At 50.5% G+C, this 24,185-nt stretch overlaps 2 protein-coding genes across 3 annotated transcripts in view; one reads left to right on the forward strand and one right to left on the reverse strand.

Annotated features, from left to right (window-relative positions):
• The window catches only part of LOC119103288 (troponin C), a 30,120-nt gene extending 14,024 nt beyond the window's left edge, over positions 1 to 16,096 (reverse strand). Inside the window, exon 1 of the mRNA XM_037226753.1 lies at positions 15,983 to 16,096. Coding sequence (XP_037082648.1) covers positions 15,983 to 15,985 — 3 coding nt within the window. The 5' untranslated portion in view covers positions 15,986 to 16,096. The remainder of the gene's footprint in view (positions 1 to 15,982) is intronic.
• Positions 16,097 to 16,351: 255 nt separating this feature from the next.
• LOC119103291 (epidermal retinol dehydrogenase 2) overlaps positions 16,352 to 24,185 on the forward strand; it is a 39,217-nt gene continuing 31,383 nt past the window's right edge. For both annotated transcript variants that reach the window (XM_037226755.1, XM_037226757.1), the window contains exon 1: positions 16,352 to 16,619. In XM_037226755.1, coding sequence (XP_037082650.1) covers positions 16,400 to 16,619 — 220 coding nt within the window. In that variant the 5' untranslated portion in view covers positions 16,352 to 16,399. The remainder of the gene's footprint in view (positions 16,620 to 24,185) is intronic.

Consider the following 24,185-nt stretch of genomic DNA (forward strand, 5'->3'; position numbering starts at 1 on the left):
GGTCGCCGACCAGCACGAGATGCGATAGTCAGTATCGATAGAGGGCAGCATTACAAAGATACAGGGGGCAGCACACACGATAATGGCTCACCACACCGCGGGTGAGAAAAGTTCCGATTTCATGGATACGTTCGATAACAAAAATGGATACTTTTGCGAGCTAATGGGGAACAAAATTGTAAAAATGGATACAATTATAAAAGAACAAAACAATGATGGATACAATTATAAAAGAACAAAACAATGTGACGACAGACGATGCAATTTACACGAAACTCAAAGCTTAGTATAAGTCTATACTCGCTAACGTTTGCAGGGTAAACTTGCTCAAAACACATGTCTCAACGTTGATGCTTCACTGTCTGAGCAGGTTGAGCTATAAGATGATGACAACAAAGAAGTTGTAAACAGAATTGCTTTCAGCAGGTGAAAAACATGTTACAAACTATACTATGTGAGCTAAACTATACTGAGCTCATTACTCGTCGTAAGAGTTGTAGCTGGCCACAGAGTCTTGCGGCGAATATGTTCAGTCTGCTACGCGGCGTTTTAAAGCGCCGTGCGAGACAGACAGACTCGAATTGGGCACAGGGCAAGGCTATGGGCTGAGGTTAATCATGCTCAGATCGTAAGAAGCTCGCTGGCTAGAAGATATTACCTGATCTTCAGCTTCTTTAAGACGTTGTGGGGCTCCTCTAAGGATCTACTGCGGAGGGCGTCCCTGGCAATAGAGCCAAACAGCCTTGCCGATCTGGAAGGCTCGTTGTTTGTAAACGCTCGAACCTTAACTTCAGAGGCCACCGAGGACGTTGGAGCCACACATGTCAAGGATTCATCCGGGGCTTCCTGCTGCTGAGGGTAACAGCGGCTTTGGGATAAGAGGCCGATTCTCGCTGTCATAGGCCCCAGAGCCAAAACGGGGGCTAACCTTGTTATTTTGTTGGGCGATTGCCACTTTCCTAAATGCTATGCTGCAAGATAGATCAATGAACCCTCAGGAAGCTTCATGGACGTAATAATGTGCTGGAATGATATCAGGATAACACTTTGGGTGAGTGACACGTTTATCAAGGGCTTGGATCACCTGTCGCAAAGAGCTTTTGTTTTGTGGGGCTTGACCCATCCGTAATCAGTACAAGTTGTTTAAACTGCAATTCTAGCTTTGTGGGGCAATCAATCAGCCTATGTGATTGATAAGGTAACTCTTTTATCCAGACGAGAGATCGAATTTCTTGTGTCCATAGGCTTAAATTATATCTTTTCACTGCTGAGAGCTATTGATGAGCGTTAGTGGGCCAGGCTTTCATCGGTAGTAACATTCGATGTGACGCGACCAGGGGTCGCGAGATACCACGACTCTGACGTGGGCCAGATCAGGAGTGTTGCACCTGATACCCCCCACGCCCTGGTCGAATCGTTGGGATGGGCCTGGTCCAAACTGATGGGCCTAGTCCAAAACTGCCACTTCTTTGGCCAAACAATCAGCAGCTTCCTTCCCATGACTGAACTGGCATCATCCAGTCAACAGTGCGGAGTCAAGTTGTGACTTCGGCATAAAATGCTCGCACCAGCCTCTGTATTTCAGCAGAGTGGATAAAGATCTGGTCGGAAAGCACGTCTGCAGCAGCTGCTGACCTGATGGTGGGTCCGCTATGAGGCGGGTCTCGTGGATGCGCTTGAGGTCCGAGGCCAGCAGGCTGCACAACCTCCAGCACTGCCAAATAGCGACCAGCATGACATGCGATCCCCTAAGGTTTTCGGGGGACACCTTCCCGCCATGGCGTGCAACCGGGCCCAAACTCTCGGTATCCTATGGACAGTTGTACTCTGCCCATCCACTGTTTTTTCGGGAGGTCCTATCTTTCTTATATATATATATATATATATATATATATATATATATATATATATATATATATATATATATATATATATGTGTGTGTGTGTGTGTGTGTGTGTGTGTGTGTGTGTGTGTGTGTGTGTGTGTGTGTGTGTGTGTGTGTGTGTGTGTGTGTGTGTGTGTGTGTGTGTGTGTGTGTGTGTGTGTGTGCCGGTCCAAATGCCGAGCCTAGGTTTTCGGAAGCCCTAAATGGGATATCTAGTCTTGTCTGAACATGTTTATTCGATTTTCAGCTGGTCCTCGAAAGACGTGATTATGCGCATTTTTACTTTCGGTTGTGAAAAGTGTGCTATTTTGGACGAACTGCGTGGGTGTGTAAGTTTTTCAGGTGGCAAGGCCACGTGGATGAGAATGAAGATGAATAACGAAATGCGAAATCACGCTGCTCCAGGATATGGTCTCATCACTTGTAAGTTGTTTGTGTTTGGTGTAAGCATTTAAATCGCACTTAATCACGTTGAAACTGGTGATGAAAGATTGCAACGTAAATTGTATTAAATCACATTGGATACGAAGCTCTATTGCCGCCACTGCGCGCTCTTGGAACGAGCGCGACGGTGACATTGCGGTGTGTGGCCTCTCATACGAAAAGACTGGGTTTAAGTTGGATGTAAGTTATTGTCGTCTGGCAAGATTTTGAAAAGTGAGTAGTGAATATTGGAAAGGGATTGGTGAACCCTCTTTATCGACAACTGCAGTTAATAGAGGACTGATCTGCCTTAATTGATTAGAGTATGGTGTCCCGATAGGGATAGTTCCTGAAGTGGCAAACAATGTGTTAGCTTTTGAAGGTGATTGAAGAGATTGACTTCAGCAATAACATGCAATTGTTTGGGTAGGTTTAGTACGCTAGACCAGACGTTTGGAAGGGGGATGCCTGTAGTTTTTCTCATGCATTTGCAGTGGGTGTTGTGTTACATTTCAAAAATGTTGTCGATAGGTACTTACGGACATGTTCCCCAACCCCCAGAACAACACGTTTTTATAGGCTTTGGGCATCAATCTAGCCTTGAAGGGGAAATCATTCCAAACATAAGGTTTTCCATACATCAGGAGCTTAGCGGGTGGTACATACCAGAGCATAAAAGTGGGTGTTCCACATTTGTATGGGCATCAACTGAAATTAGCCACCTTGAAGATCATTCGGTTTATTACACAGCCCTGCCATTCCTAAGCACCCTTCTAATTTTCCAAACGTTTCTAGTTTCTGAGCTACACACCTGCAAAGATGCGTGTATTATTTCGTGATGATTATTTCAAGATCACCCAGGCACCCACGACGCATAATGGTTTTAAATCTTGCTATTTCACTGGCCATGGGGCGATCAAGGCAAATCACCATATGACTGTTGAGTCGTTCATATCTGACTTTGTGAATATATTTTCAGCGTAACGGCCGTCAGTTGGCTCACAATCAGTGTTGTGGAAGATTACGTAAGTTGCTCAGTGTATTAGCGAGGAGCATTTTTCACATAGCTAAGACAATAGTCCGTCCCGGTGGCTCAGTTGGTTAGAGCGCCTGCATTCTGATCCATCCATCCAAGGCAGGATGGGTTCGAGTCGCTTTAGGGGGCTCGCTCTTTGCCCTTGGCAGGCATGGCCTGCGGGCGGTGGCGGCGGTTGCGCTAAAGGTCAGTTGACGTCAGAGGGCAGGACGGACCGTGCCGAGCATTGTGGCACGTTAAGCTTTCGCCACTAAATTCTGCCGTAGCCTGGAATTGCGCGATCGGATGGTGAGGGTCAGGGCTCACACAACAAGCACTGCTTAGCGTGAGAGCTGATCCAAGAAATTCATCCATTCAAAGGGTTCGGATCAAATTTACTATATCTCACAAGTGTCGCACCCAACCATCCCTACCATTGTGTAACCACAACAGCTCCTGCATGGTGCATGCCTCAGTGTAACGTCAATTGGTATCTCATTCCACCAGCCTCATTGCTGTGTCCCAACTCCGCGCAAGCATGTGTCGACTTTATCAGCCCCACTTAAGATTTTAACCGTAGGGAGGACAGAACGTCACTTCATACAGGGTGGCTTGGTTCACTCGAGAGCGCCCTCGTGCAAACCAAGCCACCCCATACCAAGTATGGTTGTGTGCTGTCGATATTGGAACTGCAGCAAAAGCTGTTCTGAAAACCGAGCCATAATGTTTTGTGATTACGCGAACCAGTACAATATCAAATATGTTCGCTATCCAAAACGGATCTATGGAAATTTGCTGGAGACTTCAAATGCTAGTTCGCACCTGTTTGCCATTTGTGGTGTAGAGCTAGCCGGAGCTGTGATATGTCATCTGCGCTCCTAGTAAGTTAGTAAAATGCTGTGCCAGCGGGGTTTGCCATGGAAATGAATTCATTTGAACCAACTATTCCATTCCAGGCGGTGAGCACCAAGGGAGCCCCCGTCATCGGATGATTCTGACCTGGCGTGCGACGATGATGCTGTAGACCCTGACTACGTCCCATCGGACGACTCCATCTGCAACGATCTGAAGAGCGCTTTGCGGTCACGTGATCCCACTGCCAATGATCTGGAGTGCACGGAAAATCTCGATGGTGACCCAGTAGATAACCCTGCCATCGTTCCACAGTCAGACGATTCTGCGAGTGAAGGCTCAACCTGTGTTCCTGCGTCAGTTGCGTCGCATGAGATACTACCTCTGCCGGCTCTTGGCACCGAGGGCAGCCAGAATTCCGAGAATCACGTTTCACCTACACCTGGGGTAGTAGCCAGTACGAGGGATGTCGAAAAGCGTGCGTGGGATTGCATAAATGTGTGCTACTATTGTGACGAACCACAGCTGAAGCTTTCCCGGCACCTGCAAAGGCACCACAAGGACGAAACTGAAGCCCAGAGAGCCTTTATACTCGAAAAGGGACCAAGGAACGACTCAGGGCCCTGTATAGCTTGCAGCGGAAGGGTAACTATGCTCATAACACCAAAATAAAATGTGGCACAAAAAAGGGTCAGCTGATACCCTGTCGAAGGGCTACAACTGAGAAAACAGAGAATTTCCTGGTTTGTGACCATTGTCACGGCTTTTTTACCGCAAGACTCTCTGGCGGCACAAAAGGTACTGTGCCAGCCAGCTGGGCATGCAAAGCACTGGTAGCGTCCAGAGTCACGCTCGGTCACTGATTCCAGTATCAGGGAACGTCAGCGAGGGTCTTCGCCGAGTGCTCGGTACGATGACGTTTGATACCGTATCACTATTGTGCAAGTCGGACGACATAATCCTGCAGTACGGGGCGAAGTTGTTTATGAGGCTTGGTCACGACAAGCACAACGCCCAGCACATAAGCGTAAAAATGAAGGAACTCGGCCGGCTTCTGCACGTCCTCCAGGAGAAGGAACCTAACGCGAAGCTGAGAGACTTCTTCGTCCCACAGAAATTTGCTACATTGACAGCCGGTGTTCACAAGCTGCGTAGCTTTGATAGCGAAAACCATAAATATGACATTCCGTCACTGGCCTTGAAACTGGGCCACAGCATCGAGAAATGAGCTGCCATCGGGAAAGTCCAGGCAATGGGGAAAGGAGGGGGCACAGAATCGGTAACGAAATTCATGGAGTCTAAAAAAATGGAGTGGACGGATCAGGTCTCCCAAAGGCCACTAGCGACCCTAGAGGAAGAAAAGTGGAACAAGCCCAAAATTCTCCCGCCGACTGAATACATCCAAAAGGTACAGAAAACTCTGGACGATGCAATCACCTCCAAGAAGGATGAGCTCGAAGCAAAGCCGTCTCCGGCATCGTACAGAGCTTTCTCAGAATCGGTGCTCGCTCGTATCATCCTATTCAACCGCAGGCGACGAGGCGAGACAGGGCGGATAACGCTAAAGGGGTTTGAAAGCAAGCACAAAGCCAGCTCTCGTGACGCTATTGCAGAATGCCTTTCGCCACTGGAAAAGCGCCTCTCGAAGACACTCACTAGAGTGGTTATCGAAGGGAAGAGGGGAAGGGGCGTGCCTGTTCTTCTGACCGAAGAGCTTCGTGAGGGCGTAGAAACTCTTATCGAAAAGAGAGCGGAAGCCGGTGTCAGTAAAGACTGCCATACATATTTGTCAACACGCTGTCGACTGACAACCGAGCTACGCGTGGAAGCGACGCCCTCAGAAAGCATGTGTTACAGTCCGGAGCGAAGTCGCCAGATGCGATCACGTCGAGCAGCCTGCGAAAACACATCGCAACGTTGTCGCAAATACTAAACCTAAGAGGGAACGAGTTGGATCAGTTGGTCACGATATTCGCGTGCATCGGGAATTGTACCGACTTCCAGATGCCACAATCCACATCGCAAAGATCAGCAAAGCTTTGATGGCCATGGAAAATGGCATCTCCGTCTGCAAAGGAAAAAATCTGGACGAAGTCGACGACCGCATCAACGCACCAATGGCGGAAGAGGACGGTCAGGAGGACATGGGTGGAGAAGATTGTGCGGCGGAGGTCGCAAATGTCCTACCTGGACAAAAAGCCAAGAGGGAAGAGAGGCTTGTTCTCCGAAGGAGAAATCTGCACATCGGGAGACTACCGATGACGCTCAGGAAAAAACACCGCTGGCAAAGCAAAGACGTATCGCTTGGCGCGATGCGGAAAAGGCAGCTGTGACAAGGCACCTTGGCCTGTCCGTTAGCCGCATGGAGGATCCTGGCCAAGCTGCATGCTTACGTGCCCTGTCAGCAAAAAATGCCCTGCACCAGCGTTCATGGAGAGATGTTGAATACCACGTCCATAACGTGATTGTTAGAGCACGTCGCGAGGCGAAGTGAGTGTCAGTGACTTACACATTAGATGTCGACTTCGTTCACGTTTGCATGATGCTCGGCCGTAAAGTTTGCAACGACAAAAGCGATCTGCTTGTTGTTGCTCCCGTTGGTAGTAGCAATCTGTGTAAGTGGAGCTGATGAGCGGTGAAAAAAGCAGTGCTCACCAAGGGCAGTGTGGGCAGATCTGCAATTCTGGGCGGGAGATGGCACCTAAGCACGGAAATAGACGCACCCCACCGGTAAAAATGCATTATACCCCAATGCCAATTTGGCAGCAAATTAGGTGTGTCATCTTCCTGTTGCATCTTTCCAATAAAGGATTCGATGCAAATGCTACTTTCTCCACGCCATTTTTGAAATCCTTTGGCAAATCTGACACCACTACACCTAACCGAAGTACGCTTGTTACATTGACAAGGGATGGGGCACAAGGGCCTTTGACTAGTTCTTGAAGACTGGAATGGGCGCGTGGGCGTCGAGCACGAAATCTCGCATCAGCCAAGCAACCGACATGTTTATGGGGCAGCTCGTCTGGCTTCAGTGACTGACTGCAATGACTGTTATGACTGACTCCTTGATTTTGGTGTTGCACGGTCCTCCTTCGTCGGTCAGCAGCTGATTGCTACATCACACCGCACCATGGATTCCACTTGTATGCAGAAAGTGCATATGCGTAGTTGACACGTATATAAAAACCCAGCACGCACGCAAGCCGTGGGAAAGGCACATTAAACAGGTAGCGTGAGCACGTGACTCACAGTTACACCAGCAGCGAACCATTTACCCACACTCAGTCGCATAGAAGAGACCACCATTAAGTAAACCGCTGCATTGACGCCGGCACGAGCCATATCCCAACAGCGGACCACAAATTGTGTATCCCACCAGTGGAGCAGACAGACGCCGCCGCCCACTCGCACCGCCAGCCACATCCACAGCATTAGTGGCCGTGTGCTGTCGCCCTAAGACACCGGGGTTCGCGGGCAGGGTCGAGCCATGGCGCTTTGTATGGTGACTGGAACACCGGCAGTGTGGAAGAGACTGTCGGAGTCACCTGAGAATGAGATGAAGGGCGGCTGCTCGCCGAAGCACCTGAAGCTGCAGTAGCTCGGTCAGCAGATAAACAGTTCCAGCAGCACTTCAAGTCACTTTTCCACCGCTGTCTGGAGCGTCGCCTCCGTTGCCCGTCAAGCTCCTCAGCCCCGGCTGCCCTCTGCTGCAACCATTGCAACAGCAGAGGCTTCGGGAAAACCGCCGTCGAGTAGTGTGCCGCCGACCGGGTCATTGATGATGCGTCAGCACTGTTAGCACTATTAGTGATAAAACGTCATGAAAACCTAGCAGGCGTTGCCCTTCCTCCTACTGTAATCGGGCCGGTGGGACCGGAAAACAATAAGCTTCCCGGGTGTCCAGCCGTCGGGGCAAACACTCATCGGGTAGTCTAATGAACTGTAGTCATTTGTCATGCGGTCGGGGGCGATGCCACAGCATGGGGCGTCGATGGAGCCAAAATCCGTTGGTGATATCAACAGGCCTGGGGAGGGCTTCATCGTGAAGAACGTTCAGTAGGTATTAATATGCCGTATGCTACTATTCATCCGACTCCTTGATTTAGACTTTAACGTGACGACCGGAAAGTGCACCATGATAAAATAAAGGAAAACGATTGTTATATTACGGATGAAAAATTTAAGCAACAGAAAGCCTACGATCCGCCGTTATTTGCCTATATTTGAACGCAAACCAACAGCCTGACGCGCAAACAGTAGCGCAGGAAGGAAACGGCACGTGGGGAAAGTTCCCCCTGCTTAAGGTTTCAAGGGACCCGAGGGGCCTCGGGATTTACGATTAAGGGCCTGATTTGAGGGCCCAGAAGGCCAGAAAGGTCGGCTGGAAAACCATTCAGAGCCCCGGCCGGCACGGTGGGGCACTCCAATGCCAGCATTTTTTTTTGGGGGGGGGGGCCTTTCACTATTGGGGGGGGGGGGGGGGCGTTTATCAACCTTGTGCCCGCTTCTGGCCCATTGCCAAGGCTCTGGCTGTGCGCTTGCGCACAAGGTAGCACATTGATATGTAGCCGTGTTTGGTTTGTCGCCGGCGTCGTCGCCAGCATCTTTCAAAGGTGGCCGCGATACTGGATTATGAGATGGCCGTTGCCTTGGTGATTAATTAACATGTCATTTTCAAGAAATACATTTGTCGGCAAATATCCAAAACAGACTGCTCGACATCGTCTCTCGCCGGAAAAGGGGCTCTCAGATTCCCTGCAACCCCCAAGGAGCCCCTCTGAATGCTGTTCGAGGCCCCCGACCTGAGGGCCTTTGTCCCTTTGTCCTTAACTTCCAGGTACAGTTGGTCCTAAATACGCACTCCTCTACTACTCCTGGTCCTAATACTCCTAAGTCCTCTAATACTCCTGGTCCTAAATACGCAGCTCAATATGACGGAAAAGTCACATACGGTCCTCTGTAACACTATGTCCTCGGTATTTTCAATTGCCATTGTAAGCTAAAGATGGCGGTTTTCTCATTCGAACAGCCTATCCTGTTCTTTAACGGCCAAATGGTTGCATGGCCTTCCAATTTGGCTGCGATGCCGCCATTCGTTCGGGTTGTTCTCAGTAGTGACGGTTTTAGTCAGGTGCCCTGTAAAGCACGGCACACAAGTCTCTGTGTGTGTGTGTGTGTGTGTGTGTGTGTGTGTGTGTGTGTGTGTGTGTGTGTGTGTGTGTGTGTGTGTGTGTGTGTGTGTGTGTGTGTGTGTGGTGTGTGTGTGTGTGTGTGTGTGTGTGTGTGTGTGTGTGTGTGTGTGTGTGTGTGTGTGTGTGTGTGTGTGTGCGTGTGTGTGTGTATGCGTGCGTGCGTGCGTGCGTGCGTGCGTGCGTGCGTGCGTGCATGCGTGCGTGCGTGCGTGCGTGCGTGCGTGCGTGCGTGCGTGTATGGGTGCGCACCTGAATACTCGGTTCCCAATGGGGCACTTCACGTCCGCTGCATACTTCAATAGCCGAGCAGGCAGAACTTGGCGTGGCTTTCGGACGGATGAACAGGACGGGTGCAGCGCGACTCCCGCAACGCGTCTCGCTACCTCCGCGCTGCGGCTTGGTGTGAGCGTGGCGACGTGTGTCTGGGTTAGGACGTAGTCGGTGGGAAAGTCGCATTCAAGCTGAGAAAGCCGTACGGCTGTGAGGTGTCTGGTAGTATTTCCAGTGAGCACGTATCTCACTGAATAGGGATGTGTCATGATGTGTGATGTGCCATTATAATGATGATGATGATGTGTGAATAGCGCGTTGATGGCAGTATGGTGCACTTAACACTGGTGAAGAACGACGATGCAGCGCAGGCAGTGACAATGCGTGGTGATCTGACTTGGTAATAAAAACACGCAGTTGCTGTGAGCTGAATGTTTGCTGTCATTAGAACCCGACAACCGAGTTGTCAGTTAACTCCATCAGCCTGACAATACTAGGCCACTTCACCGAAAGAGAGTGCATGCGGCGAGTCAATAGGCTATCAGTACGTATAGGCGAACGATCCTCGTACCAACGCCCAAATATAGCCATCAACCGAGTAATGAAGTAGTGAAAACGCTCCGCGTGCACCCGTGCACCGTATTCCCGGGGTTCTAACACAAGCATTGCAGTTTTCCCCATATTCAAGGTCCGATTTTCCTTGAGTGAGTCAACTCCGACGAGAGCAATTAACATTTTCGGCCGTTATTCAAATCAAACGCAGTTACACAACTCAGCGTAAAATAAATCACTTATAACGTTGCGTATTTTAACGTTCGCCCCTTCAGAATCGATTGCAAGTGACACCACATTCGTGTCATTTTGTAGGCATGCATTTTCATACTCTTTATTCTGCGCGCCGCCCGTCCGGGGTCGGTGGGGCTTCCCGGCGGGGCGTGGGACGGCGAGCAGGCCGGTCGTGGTCTGGAACTCCCCGCCGCACCAATCACAACCATCAGGCCGAGAGACGAATACGGATCGGCCTGGCGCTCCTGCCGACCGGCCCGCATCAACAAAGCGGCGCCAGTTGTTGACTGGACGCGCAGGGCCGCCCGAGACGAGAGCGGGAGGTCATTGCACCGTCGCCGGCCGAGGTCTGGTCCAGTGGCGCGTTAGGGTCCAGGCACTGGAGGCAGCGCAGGCCAGCCCGGCGAACACATTGGACGGAGGGGGACTTGTGGCAAAACTATTGGAGTGTGAGAAAAGGAGGGCGGGCTGACCCAGCTGGAAGAAGTTACCAGCAAGAAGCTACGAGAGGCAGTCAACCAGGGAGTCCGGAGGAGTAGCGCGGAGAAGTAGCGGTGATAACCTGGCGGCGACATCTGGTCCCGCGAAGAAAGGGGACACCGGCGTCAACATGCACGTGTGGGTCCACAAGCTGTCGTCCCCATCCTCATCGGGCCATGGACGACTGGCGCTCCAAACATGTCCCTTGACACCTTCCTACCGGGCGGGCGTGGACCACGGCCACCCGTTCCCTCCCGTGTAGCTGAGAAAAGCGCGATGGGGAGTTGGGAAAGAAGGGGGAGGGCACTTGCCATGCGACTCTCTCGGCCCGGCACTGTGTCTCGGGTGTACTCCCATAATTACTGGGGAGGGGGGGGGGGATGATGAGTCACGCGGTGCGGCGCTAGGCCCGCGTGAAGCGATCCACTGTTGCGGTCCACACGTGTGAGTAATTCTTGTAAATGCTGGCGACGGTCTGCGTTTTAATAGTTTAGCAAGGACGCGACGCTGGAGGGGGGCTTGCCAGGCGGCGAAAGGGCGCTCGCGCCCGGCGTATGAGGGCGTGGTGTCCGAGGCCGCTGACGCGTACTCAGGCGCGACGGCTCGCTCGTTAGCCCGCGCCGACGTTATCTTGATTCTGCCGTTGAAGGCGGCCAAGTGGAGGCGCAGCGGCTCGTCACGGTCCTCGTCGATCCAGCGTCGCGGCCTGGCGCGGTGTATGGGCCACGCCTGCGCATTCTTGAAGGGCTCTTTGTCTATGGTGTTAGCCTGTTTGCAAGCAAGGCGGATTGTTTTCCTGGCTTCCTTAAATTTTCTCGATAGCTCAGGGCGTCTGGACCCTCACTGGGCCCCGCCCTGCGCATTCGGACGGATTCCTTTAACGAGCGCGTGTACTCACATTTTCCCTGTTTTATTTTGTATTGTTTGACCCGGCTCGGTTTACTGACTGATCTGCGCACGGTGCCTATGCTCGGTTGACCAGTGAGTGCCCCTCTCGTCCTGGGGAGATCCGCTACGGACACCGGAGACTTGGTGCGGGGAGTACAGTGTCAAACTCTCCGAAGCAGGCAAGATCTCCGGGCCTTTAGCCACTGATCAGAAGGAGATCGCCTGCCGTGGATGCTGAGGCATCGCGGCGAGATGCGTCGAGCCCGTCTCGTCTCGAGAGACCGTCCACGACTCCGTGAGACCAGGGGAGGTTGCTCGCGAGGCGCCGACCTGGGTAGCACTGGATAGGAGATGAGGAACGCGCCCGATCAGCATGACTCGGCTCTGGCCGGGACTGAGCGGTCAGATAACCGCAATCCTGCTTTTACGCAGATGAATGTTCGTGGGCAGCTCGACTCAAAGGCACGGTTTCGCTCCTTTTTTGACTGAAAGACGATCGACTCGTTTCGTTGTCTCTCACTTGACCTTAGGCGTGACGGCATGAAGAGGCACAGGTCACGGTATGACCAAGGACCAGTGAGAACCGCCCGGGATGCGGGATTATCCAAGGCGTTAGCTGGGTCTATCCGTTGGTGTTTAATACTTTGGGAGAGAACAGGACGCAGCCTGTTCTCTTCTGACGTGGTTTACGCCAGGCCTTATGAGCTCTTCATGACAGGATGTTTCGGACGGACAGAGGTCCCGCCATCGACGCTCGCAGGGAGGGCGACAAGGGACCGGTTTGTCGGACAGCCCAGTCAGGCCGAGTTTCCAGAGCGCGCCGGCCGTGGACGCCGTAAGGCGTAAACACAGGCTACGTCGGGTGCTCGCTGTCCGCCGCGCCGCTGCGGGGCGGTGCGCAAAGCTCACTCTGGTAGACCGGAGGCGAGTGCGCAGGAGCGCTGGAGGCGACGCCTCCGTGCTGGACGAGGCGCTGCCTGAGGCGAGTACGCAGAAGCAGGAAGCTTGGGGGCGGTGGGCGTGGCCGAAGGAATGGTGGGCCGCCCAAACGTGGACTAGACGCAGGAGAGCGTCGTCCTAATAGGGAGCCGTCACTCTGAAGGTCAGGCGAGGGAACGAGTTGTCGTCCAGCCTCGGACACGGGATGCCGGCCCAGGAGCTGCGTCGGTGCTAAGCTGATTGATGAACCTGATATGCCTTAAAAAGGGCTTAAAGATGGCATTATTGCATGTGTAGAACGGGATAGATAAATTCTAGCTTAGCGAGGACCCGCGCAGACGTGCAGATTATAATACCAAGGCTGGATAAAACAGGGAGAGAGGATCCACCCGTGTGCGAGACAAGAATGAATGGGGTGACGGGGTCACCAGAGGACGCGTATGCTTGGAGTGAGTGTGGTGGGGCGCCGAATTCATGTAGTCTGTGTGGACCAGTGAGGGCCGAGGGGGGACCCACAGGGTTGTTGTTATCCAGCGGGCCCTTGCCAATGTTACTCTCCGTTTGCGTGGGATCGCGGCCAATTTGGGCGCAATATCAATGCATCCAATTTCGTTTTTGCCCCGTCTAAATATTGTCATCAGCTTAAGGGTGGAGATGGGGTACCGTGGTTATATACGGGGAGATATCCGTTCATGGAGTCTGATCGGATCTACCATCCCGCCAATGCCCCGGTCACCTACTCTATCCTAGCTCCGTGGCTCACGTGAATGTGTGCTGATGTCGGATATACCGGAGTCACAAAGTGCCGAGTCGTGCGCTAACATCATCTGGCTTGCATGCTGACCAAGTGTACCACGTATGGGCTCCTTAGTATAAATTCGCTGTTGTGGGGAGGTGTGACGGCGGTGGCCGACGGCACACAAACAACTAGCAGCAGCCCGGCAGTAGCGCAGCGCACGCACTCCACCACAGGAACCACTCACAGTAACAGAACTCATTTTCTTTCACTCTGGACGGGTGAGTTGGTTTTACCTTCGCTCTACGCGGGGGCGAAACAAAGATCTCGCTAACATCTCGAAAACTAAGCAAGCTAGAGTCACTGGGAAAAGGCATCGGAAAGCTTTCTCCAAACGGTATCAGACGGTACCAAACGGTTGACTATTGAAAAATTTGATACGCTTATACGCGGCGTTGAGACGAACAACAGTTTCCGAAGATGGGTGATGAAACTGCTCACTGCTTCATGATTATGATGCCGTTGATGAAATACTAGATCAGATGCAGAGTAAACGTTAGGCAATTGCGCACAACAGTCATCCGATTTTCAACAAGTCATACACTGATCTCAAACTGCTAACCGAAATGGCAGATAAAACAAGGTCAGTCTAAAAATCGTGTTCGGTGTCATACACATGTTCAAGAAAGATAGGACATGACTTTGCTTGATGACACTGGTTATGAGCTTGCGTTTGTTTTTGTAGTTAAGGACCGGGATATTGACCTGCTGAGATAATATTGTATGGCCTACAGTACAATGGTAGACGTGTGTACCAAACAGCATACCCATTGAACTGATCTCAAATCTTGGGTGCGGTATTGATTACATGGAATGGATGTGTAACTCATCGCCTAACGAGGCGTCTTTTATGTGGATTGGTTACCACGATTACAAAATCCATACGTATATATAACTAAGCGGATAGACAACATGCAACGTTAGGGGCCAAGCAAGCAAATCATCGCACACGCAACGCCTTCAGATGGGTCTTTTTCAATGTAAAGTTTGAGCTGCTTTCCCCATTACAATATCCTGTATGTCCCGCTGGGCACTAGCGCCACATTTGAAACAAATGCGAATCGAGCGTACATTTGCAATCGACATGCTTGCGACGGCTCACATATAGCCATTTTGCCATCATACGGTTACGACGTTGTTAGTAGCAATAGTCACTTATCACCTCGTGTTGCGTAGGTCGCTGTTCAGGGCTATGGATGACCCACAAGGCAATTGTGACAAAAATGCGCGATGGTTCTTCACCCGCACCACAGACATGTGCAATGAACTAGATCTCAGTTTAAATGCGACCTGGTCCGTCGCCAGGTAATGACATTTTTTAACATAAATCCCTTCCGACAGTGTGCGTATTGTCGATAGCATTGAACCTCAGAACCTGGACGGGGATCTGAGTGTCTGACACAACCAAGCCACCTCCATCCAAATTCAGCGCTGCCCAGACCATTCAATATCGCGACTTCTACATTTGTGTGCCCGTCTCGACTCCGCCATTTGCAATCTAACAACGCTATGATGATTATTCAGTATGCCTATTGCAGTTTCGGAATCGTGACAATGCTCTTCTTCTTTGCTTCTATCGGAGACAGATGCTCGCCAACTCATGAAAAGCACATTTGTCACAAAAAGCAGCACACCTAGCAACATCAGAATACCACACCGGCCTGAAGTCGTGCTTTGTTCGCACCGTCAGCAAAAAATCACAACACCTGGACAGATAAACGAATTAAGAAATATTTTACACTGACGGCAATAAGGCGCGTAAAGCTCTGGGTGTGTTATAGTTTTTCTTAAAGGCTTAATCCAAACCATTTGAATCGAAGGATTTTTGGGATCACAGCTCAGGTTAGGCAGTGCTTGTTGTGTGAACCCTGACCTTTACCATTCGATCGCACAGTTCCCGGCAACGGCAGAAATTAGCGGCGACTGCTTAGCGTGCGGCAATGCTCGACACGGTCCGTCCTGCCCTCCGACATCAACTGACCCTTAGCGCGACCGCTGCCACCAACCGCGGGCCACACCTGTCATGCATACGCTCTAACCAACCGAACCACCGGGACGGACAAACATATCGGGCCGCTCCGTGGCACAGGGCTGGCCCAGGTCACCAATGGCTCGCCCAGTCTTTGTCTCCCACAGCCAAAAATACCTGCCTATGCTGACGATAATCCATGGGATTCGCACCAGTGCACGTTACGATACGGGCCAGAGTGAGTTGGCCATTTGCGAGGGTACGTGTATGCAACACTCATTTGTCACATGCCTTGTGTGTAAAATTACAAGTGCAACTATTCATGGAATGTCCCATTTTCCGTACAACCAACTCGAGACTGGACCTCGGAGCCCCCAAAAATGATAGGGCGATTGGACAGCTATTCGTTGTCAGTCAGCGCGACGACGCTCGCCCGGCACGTGTGAACGCGGCATGTGTGGACGCCGGTCAGTTGGATGGCCTTACCATGGTCCCGCGGCCTCCGATCGATACACACAAGCCCTGGGGCGCAGCGCAGCCAGCGGCGCCGGGACCAATCCCGGCCAGCCACCGTCGTGTGATGGGCGTTTTCACATCTGGTTGCGCGCTGCTCATCACACCCATGCGCCCAGTGTGGGCGGTGCAGCGGCGGCGGCAAACGACCGCGGACCGCGCCGCGGGCCCCTCTCCCCGCATGGCGACGCGTCTGCCAGTGGCTTTCAAACTCGACCTCGTCGGCGCTACTGGGCGCGGCTCGGAGCGGCCGGCCGGCATCCCGTCGAAACCCCCGGAACGTGGCGGCCTGTCGTATCTTCGGCGTCGGGTGGGAAACCAGCCGCAGTCGTGGAGCGCAGGGCCTAGTTGGAGGCAGTACCCGTACACTGCCGGTACATCGTAGACGCCATGGATACCTTCCTGAATGCCGGCGTTTGCGTGGTGCGCGCGCTCTTCTGCTGGCTGGAGTCGGTGGTGCTGTTCTTCGTGCCAGCCCACTACCGCATGAAGTCGGTGGCCGGGGACGTGACGCTCATCACGGGCGGCGGCAGCGGCATCGGTCGCCTCCTGGCGCTGCGGCTGGCCAAGCGCGGCGCCCGCATTGTCACCTGGGACGTCAACGTGGAAGGTAACCAGGCGCGGTCGGTCCCGCCGCGTGGCCCCCCCCCCCCCCCCTCCCCCGGCCGACGACCCGAGCGCCGAGTGCGCCGGCGTGTCAGCCAGCCCAGCCCCCGTGGCACGCTCGGACGGTGCAGGGGTGAATCCGGTCGGTCGCGTGGAGCCATGGCCTGGTGGCGAAGAACCGTGAGGTTGGGTTTGTAGCGAAATGGAGCCACACGTGTTGCCCCTTGGGCACAATCATGTCACGCTCATATCCAACTTATGTCATAATCGTCATATATCATAAACATACCATAATCATGTCACAATAATATCATAATCATATTATTATAAGTCATATAATAATGCTAGCACAGTCATATGGTCATAGGGTAAACAGATCGTGAGCATATCATTATCATATTGTGGTCATTTTATTATCATATTGTAATACTACAATCTGTCATAATCATCACATTTATACCGTTATGGATTCATAAGTGGCATGAAATTCATTTTCTTATTCCCGCAATAAGAAATTCCGAATCCGACTTAAAGTTGGATTGGATTATACGACGTAGGACAATGGATACGACGCGAGACAATGCAGGCTTCTTCCCAGACTGTAAGACGTATGTCATGAAGATTCCTCGCTCGTTTGGGCCTGTCTGGCTGTCTGTTGCCATCCGGACATCGCCAGCCAGACGGTGCAAGTGTAGCAACCCACTGCTCTAGACTACTGAACGCTCAGAAACGGACCACCAGTCGCCGTTAACTATACACCATGTACCAGCCTGACCTAGTTGCCCTCGTGCAAGGCCTGTAAGCCGGAGTTGCGGGCGCTGGCTGAGCGAGCCAAACGTACCATCTGCTGCACGCGCCGGACAGGCCTGGACACCGGACAACAAATCACTTGAGCCGTTTATGAGCGGTGAACTGTTCGGCGGCGTGTGAAGCTGGCTTACGTAGGTATTAATCTTAGTGAAGATGGATCCGAGCCATTGCTCACACTCATGACCCACCCCTACTCGCACCGATACGCCTGGATTCGACTCTAGTGAATTGATTCATTTTAGAGCTGGATCGAACTCGGATTTTGGCCGAACGCACCAGAACAGACCGCGAATTCGGTCCCAGACCCACACTCGGACTGAGACTTTGACTAAGATGTGGAGTCAGACCCGGACTGAGACTCGGAGACTAAAAGATTCGAGAAGCATGGCACTCGAACTGAACATCGATTCACATTCCAGTGCGAAAGACTCCTCATTTATGACAGAATGGGCGTGTTAAAGGTAGAGGTGATGGGGTAGAAATGATTTGTTGTAAGCCATTTGGTTACTAATTTTAGTTACGCTGGCTTAAATGGGTAAGAGAGCGTTTTGGGTTCGGCTGTTTTGGTAAGGTTGCACTAAGTTGTGCTAGGTTGTGTAAGAAGTGGCGTCGGCCGCAGAAACTTTATAAAAACATTTAGACATGCCCAAGATACGGCACGGCCTGACATGGCCTGATGTAACGCAATCGCCCCGCCTAATACCACCCTGTCAGGACCTGAAAAAGGCTAAGGTTTGTCTAATTTTTGGTTAGGTCAAAGGGAGTGTTTCACATTTGAAGGCATTGGGACAAGCATCAGATATGATAAAACAAGCTTGCGTATAACAATTGGTATACTTTTCAAGACTGCTCTAGACAGCACATTTTTCGCTTTGGTAAATATGCTTCTCAATGTATCATGGTTTGATCACGTCATCGTACCTTGCACAATACTGATTGAGCGTCAGTTGACGGCCGTTATAACTGGAAATCCGGGCGACCGGTTGAAAACACCCGGGTGGCCGGTTGAATGCCCTTCGCTTTGGATAGGGGTCAGTTTGCCCCCTCCTCTAAGATCTAAAGCACCGACATGTTCTACACCTGTGACCCTCCACTACTAAAGCACCGACATGTTCTACACCTGTGAACACGTGACCTTGTAAAAAGAGATATTGATACACTGGACTTAAAACCCATATCAAATATGGCAAATCAGTATGTCATGCGCACTACCTTCAATCAGCTGATGGGTGGAACACAGGGATGCCAGCAGGGCTACCGATCAGCGGAAAACGGTCCACATTGATTCAGATTGAGAACGAGACTGGGCGGGCAGCACTGAAGGCACCGATTTTTACGTCAGTTATTGCTGAGTCATGCCCATACTGCATGGCTGCGAACAGTTTGGCTAGTTTAGCAGGACTCGTCATCTGATGGTCACTACAGGAACAAGAGGAGTGAGAGGTGATGGCTCTGTGGACTGCTTGAAGCGTTTACGGAACGGTGGGGACGGTTGCCCGAAGTTAAGCATGTTCGATGAACATTTGGAGCGTTCGCCGGATGTCCTGAACTCCGCGCGGACGTTATTTTCAGTCAGTCATTTACGACATTTGCCGGACGTTCAGAGTATTTTCCGGGACCTCAGAGCGTTTTGCGGACTGTCAGAGCACTTGCCGGACGTCTGCGACATTCAGCAGATGTTCTTTTAGCTGATCGGACGGACGCTGGAGATGCCACGGGACTTTCACACGTTCTCCACTCGGTTTCAACGTCTCGTGGACATTCCGGGCGTTCGGTAAACGTGTATAACCCAAACTTTTTGGGCGCGCGCCAGACGTTCAGGAAGCTTTCTCCGAAGTCTGGGATGTTTCAAACGTGCGTTGGCGGCCAGATTGACATCTTCTGTTCGCCGCGGCTGACCACAGGCGGCGTGACGTCACGGAACGGTAGCCGCCGGCCAGAGCCAGGACTGGTTTTCTGATTGCGCCGTAAGCTAAGACACGGGCCGTTTTGCGGAGACGCGCTATTTATACTACGACCAGTTTAACTCTGTAAATCCCTGCGCCACGAACCAGTTGGCCTTGTCAGTCTGCGCACCGCGGTCCTAAGCCAGAAGCCTTCGGTGATGAGTGGCTGAAATGGAAACGACAGTGTGGCATGCCAACCGTCTACACTGCTTAGGTGACTCGACCCTTCCGGGTGACATTAGGTAACATTTTACACTAATGCCATGGTCTCGTGAAATTGCATGCAACAGGGAGTGACGATTTCATTTTTTGGCTGGACGGCTACTGATTCATAATAACAAATTCTGGATGGGTTACTGATCAGTGAAGGCATGGTTACTGTTACTTATTCATAACAACAAATCCTGGTGGGTTATTGATCTGTGAAGGCATGGTTTCTCTCGACGAAGGTTTTTGACAGGTATCTTAAATAACCTGCTTTGGTTGCGTATGTACTGAAGTGGGAATTACTGACAAGACGAGAAACAAAAAGTGGCAAAACCTGTTGGCATGCTACGGGCCATTAGTCGAACCCAAATGAATCACTCACAGTTGTGGACGGTCGTGTTCCCAGAGGCAAAGCAGCGTTCACTCGCGCACGAGCGTGGGAGACTCTCATTAGTGCCTGCCCTTCATGAAAGGAGGCTCGAACGCTCTCATCGTTCAAAGTTTATTGAACATATCCTTTTACGAAATGTCGATCGCGATGAAACTGCGCGCATTACAACACTAAAAGAGCAACATACGTTTTAGCGGCCTCGACCTTTTTCAGCACTACCGTGTGGGGAGACAGTTTGTGGACGATTTGTGGTGCACTCCGCTGTCTCCCAATTTGTTACGGGTCATTTTGATTCGGCTATTAATATGCTCCTTTTCCTCACTATGCCGACAAATTTAACCGCCCATCCGAGACGTAAACTCATCATATGAACATTACCTGACGTCATGTAACGGGCAAGCTGAGTTGTGCGTCAGGTTTGTTTCTAAGGAGAGTCGTGTATGCAATATAATAATGAATTCTGTTTTAAATATTTTTTTATTGACAAAACTTGCCATGCAGAAATGGACATGTAAAAACCAATGGCATCGTTATCATCTTTGTACATAACTTCATTCATGTTAGAGTGGCCCAGTTTGCCTGAATGCGCCATTACGGGATTGGCCAATGTCAACCACCTGGGATCGTGTCCCGGTGTGTGTTTTGCGACAGGGATTGTGATGAGCTAGTAAGTGAAGGTAAATTTGACTGTAGCATTTCGCGTGTGAGTTGTGTAAGTTGTGAATAGAAGCTAGCTACTTGCATACCTTGGACGGGGTATGTAGACAGGGCGTGCCTAGTTTTGCATAGGTGCCAGTACGTGTAGTGTGTATGACTGTGAATTAGGCACAAAACTGAACATCAAAATTGTAAACTTTTGTTCTTTTATGATGTGAAGATGTTCAGTTCACTGCAATTCATACCTGATAGCAGAATTTCAATCTGAGCCTTAAGTATGGAGACATCATGATTGTGAAATTCATTTATCTTATCTTTGGAAAAAACACTAGAAATTGACGAGATCTGACAATATTTTGTCGGGCCAGCACCTGAGTTTTGTAAGTTTTGGGAACAAACTCAGCGAATGAGGGCAAAATGCTTGAAGTCCAGGGATATCTCCATTTTTCAGAGCACGCTTTCCTGGCAGGTTGTGCCACCAATGAAGTAAGGGAATAGTGCTTTTCGGGCGATATGCAGGCTGGCTGACAAGTCCAACTGACATATTTGCCATGCTTTACCAAGTAGGAAAAGCTGACAACAGAAACCTAGAGCTGTTTCAAATCGCAGTACCTTCTAATATATGTCTGATATATTCAAGTTTGCATATTTGAAAATGTCTTTAAAAAATACCCTGAGAAGCAAATTAACAATGTTAATTTCGAGAATATTTTTGTGCTCAATGGTTGGAACATTTTGTTCATGCGTTCTAAGCGCTCCAAGGTTTGTGATGGATCACATGCAGCAGCAGATGGATCACATGTTGATAGGAACCTATCGCGTGGCGGTTGTATTTATATATGTATATATGAATGTATCGGACACTTTTCCAGCCGCATTATAGCGTGTATTTCTGTTGAATGCAAATTGCATTGCGATACGGTGTCATATGGCTCAGGCTCCAAAGGCTTCAGGAGGAGGTCATGATGTTCAATGAAGGATTCCGACTTCTAAGTTGCGCTGATTCCGCGAAGTGCTTTAGTTTGGTGGTGTATTCGCGTCTTTGCTGTCAGCAGGGTGCCGAGGAACAGAATTGTGGTTTAGGTTGTGGTTTATTTGCGTTTAATAACTACGCGTGGTTTGGTCAACTTTATTACAGTCAGAGGTAATAACTACGGGGGCCGCATTGGCCTACCGCCGGCAGTTTGCTTTATGACACGATCAAAACGATGTTGCTTGGTTTTAAGCATGCCCAACCAATCGCCTTCATTTGGGCGCGCGGGTCCGATGCTTTAGATCGTCTTAAATTTGTAAACAGCTCGCACCCCGCTCTCAGATTTTTCATTGAAGGAATGAATCACTCCAATTCCAGCCAAATTTCGCTCTTCGACTCTGCTGACATTAAAGTACCGGCAAATACACTGCCGAACTCTACATAAAAAATAACGCCACGGATCATTTTACAGTTCGCATGAGCTCACCCCCAATGAGAACCAAAATGGTGGTGCTTCGCGCACAGCTGTCAGGCGCAGCGACTTACCTCAGACGGAGCAGCTGCAATCCAGGCATTGGCCAAAATAAGGCATTCATTCAAATAAAATGGGTATCCACCCACGGTGATTCAACAGAGTAAACATCTCATTAGAACATGCTCCAGACAACCTAGGCGGACATCGAAACACCCACGACACAAAGCTATGGACGCCACATACACCAGCCTTCCGTTCATGGACGATACCCTACCGAACAAGGTATCCTCCGTGATGAAAGCGTCAGGGCTACCACCACGCGTTGCCTGGAAACTACGCGTTGCCACGTTGCCTCAGTACTCGACCCAATCCGCCCAGGTGGGAAATCGCCATGCAATGCCTGCATTGTAGGGTTGCTGGCAAAATATCATACAAAAAAATGGCGTGCACCTTTTCACCTGACAGTTATGCAAAGCCCCCTCCAACACCTAGTTGGCGAGACAAATGTGAGGTCCGGGGGCGCTTTAACAAGGACGTAAGAGACGCAAAAGAAAAGAACAAAAATACTCCCTGTGGCGACGTTTTTACTAATGCACATCATGCAGAAATTGTCGACGCAAGCTCGCTCAAAATAATCATACTGCAGGCATTTAAAGCTGTCGTTTAATAAGAAATCGCAGAATAAACTCGAATAAAAAATTGGAATCCTACACTGAACACCATGACTCCTGCCTGGACCCTTGAAGCCTGTCCCGTATGACACAGTATCGTGATGCAATTTTATTTATGTTATTATAAAAAGGTATTATTTTCAGCTCGAAAATGAGTTATAAGTCTTTGGTGTTGTTTCCAAGACCAAGCCAACTGCAAGTTCCAGATTCGCTCGTGTATAGCGCAATTCCGTGCGATCTCACCATCTGTACACATGTACTGAAGCCGTAGCTGTCAGCTAACTGAACTGTTGCGGTTGCATTGCGATGACAAATGCAGATCACGGCCTTTTCTAACACAACATTTGGACAGTACAGCAAACCTTTACCGACGAAACTCCAATCACCTGTAGTCAGGAAGAAGGAATCCTGAGTTTTGGTGTGTTTATTATTACAAGAGTGCCGTGGTGGGCGGTATGCCAATTTCAAATACAGTCAAAGTAAATAAACCAGTCGCTTGAACCTCAGTGGAACCTTGCCCGGAACCACGTATGAGCCTGCCACAGAATCACATGATTCACTATCGGATTTTGTGATAAAATTCCCGTTTTCTTTCTCTATCAAGTGAGTTTTCTATTCCGACCTGTAACATACATTCTTCTCACGCCATGAACGGAACGTGCACTACAAGCAAGAGTACAGAACGAATGAATTCGCTCAAATGCACATACTTTGGGCTCAGAACGAGCATTTAGCATGTCAGATGGGCCAGACAAGTGTTTCGGTTCCGCATATAAGACGGCTGTACGTCATGTTCCTGCTGAATGGCGCATGCGGTCACATCACAGCTACCTTTCCTCTCACCGATTACTCACACATATCCTGCATGTCAAGTGGGTCAAGGGTCTGCATGTCAAGTAACTGCGTACATCGCGCTCCATGGACTTAACGTCACGGGTTACACCGGGCCGGCATTTCCAGTAGCGTGTCTGGAGGGCGGTTTGCTGAAGGCGCCAGACCGCCGTCGGGCTGCACCGCGCCTGTGTGAAGTCCGCGGAGTATCTGCTTACCTGTCCTGGGAGCCAGCTGGAGCTCTCCTCCTGCGATAGACCTGAGCTGAGGTCCTCCGTATGAAACACTGCCATGTGGGGCGCCAATAGATTTGTCAAATCAAACGTAGGCTAACGTAAACCAACTTTACGCACATGCACACTTGGCTTTGTCTGCCAAACTTGCCGTTCTGCGTCGGCTGTTCGGATCAGATTGCATAGTAATGTTCAAAACAATTTTGTTCTCCGAATTCAGGATCATGTGTCTTAGTTTGCAAGTAATATCTCCAATTCATCCATCAATTAGATTAAATCATGCGTACATTCTTTCTCAATGTGCGTGACTCATTGGACATTTAGGGTACCTGACTCTAGATTTGAGGTGCATGGGAACGTACGGCTACGTTAGTCC

The sequence above is a fragment of the Pollicipes pollicipes genome, unplaced genomic scaffold (assembly GCF_011947565.3).
Source record: "Pollicipes pollicipes isolate AB1234 unplaced genomic scaffold, Ppol_2.1 Scaffold_5724;HRSCAF=6776_pilon_pilon_pilon, whole genome shotgun sequence".
Taxonomy (NCBI): domain Eukaryota; kingdom Metazoa; phylum Arthropoda; class Thecostraca; order Pollicipedomorpha; family Pollicipedidae; genus Pollicipes; species Pollicipes pollicipes.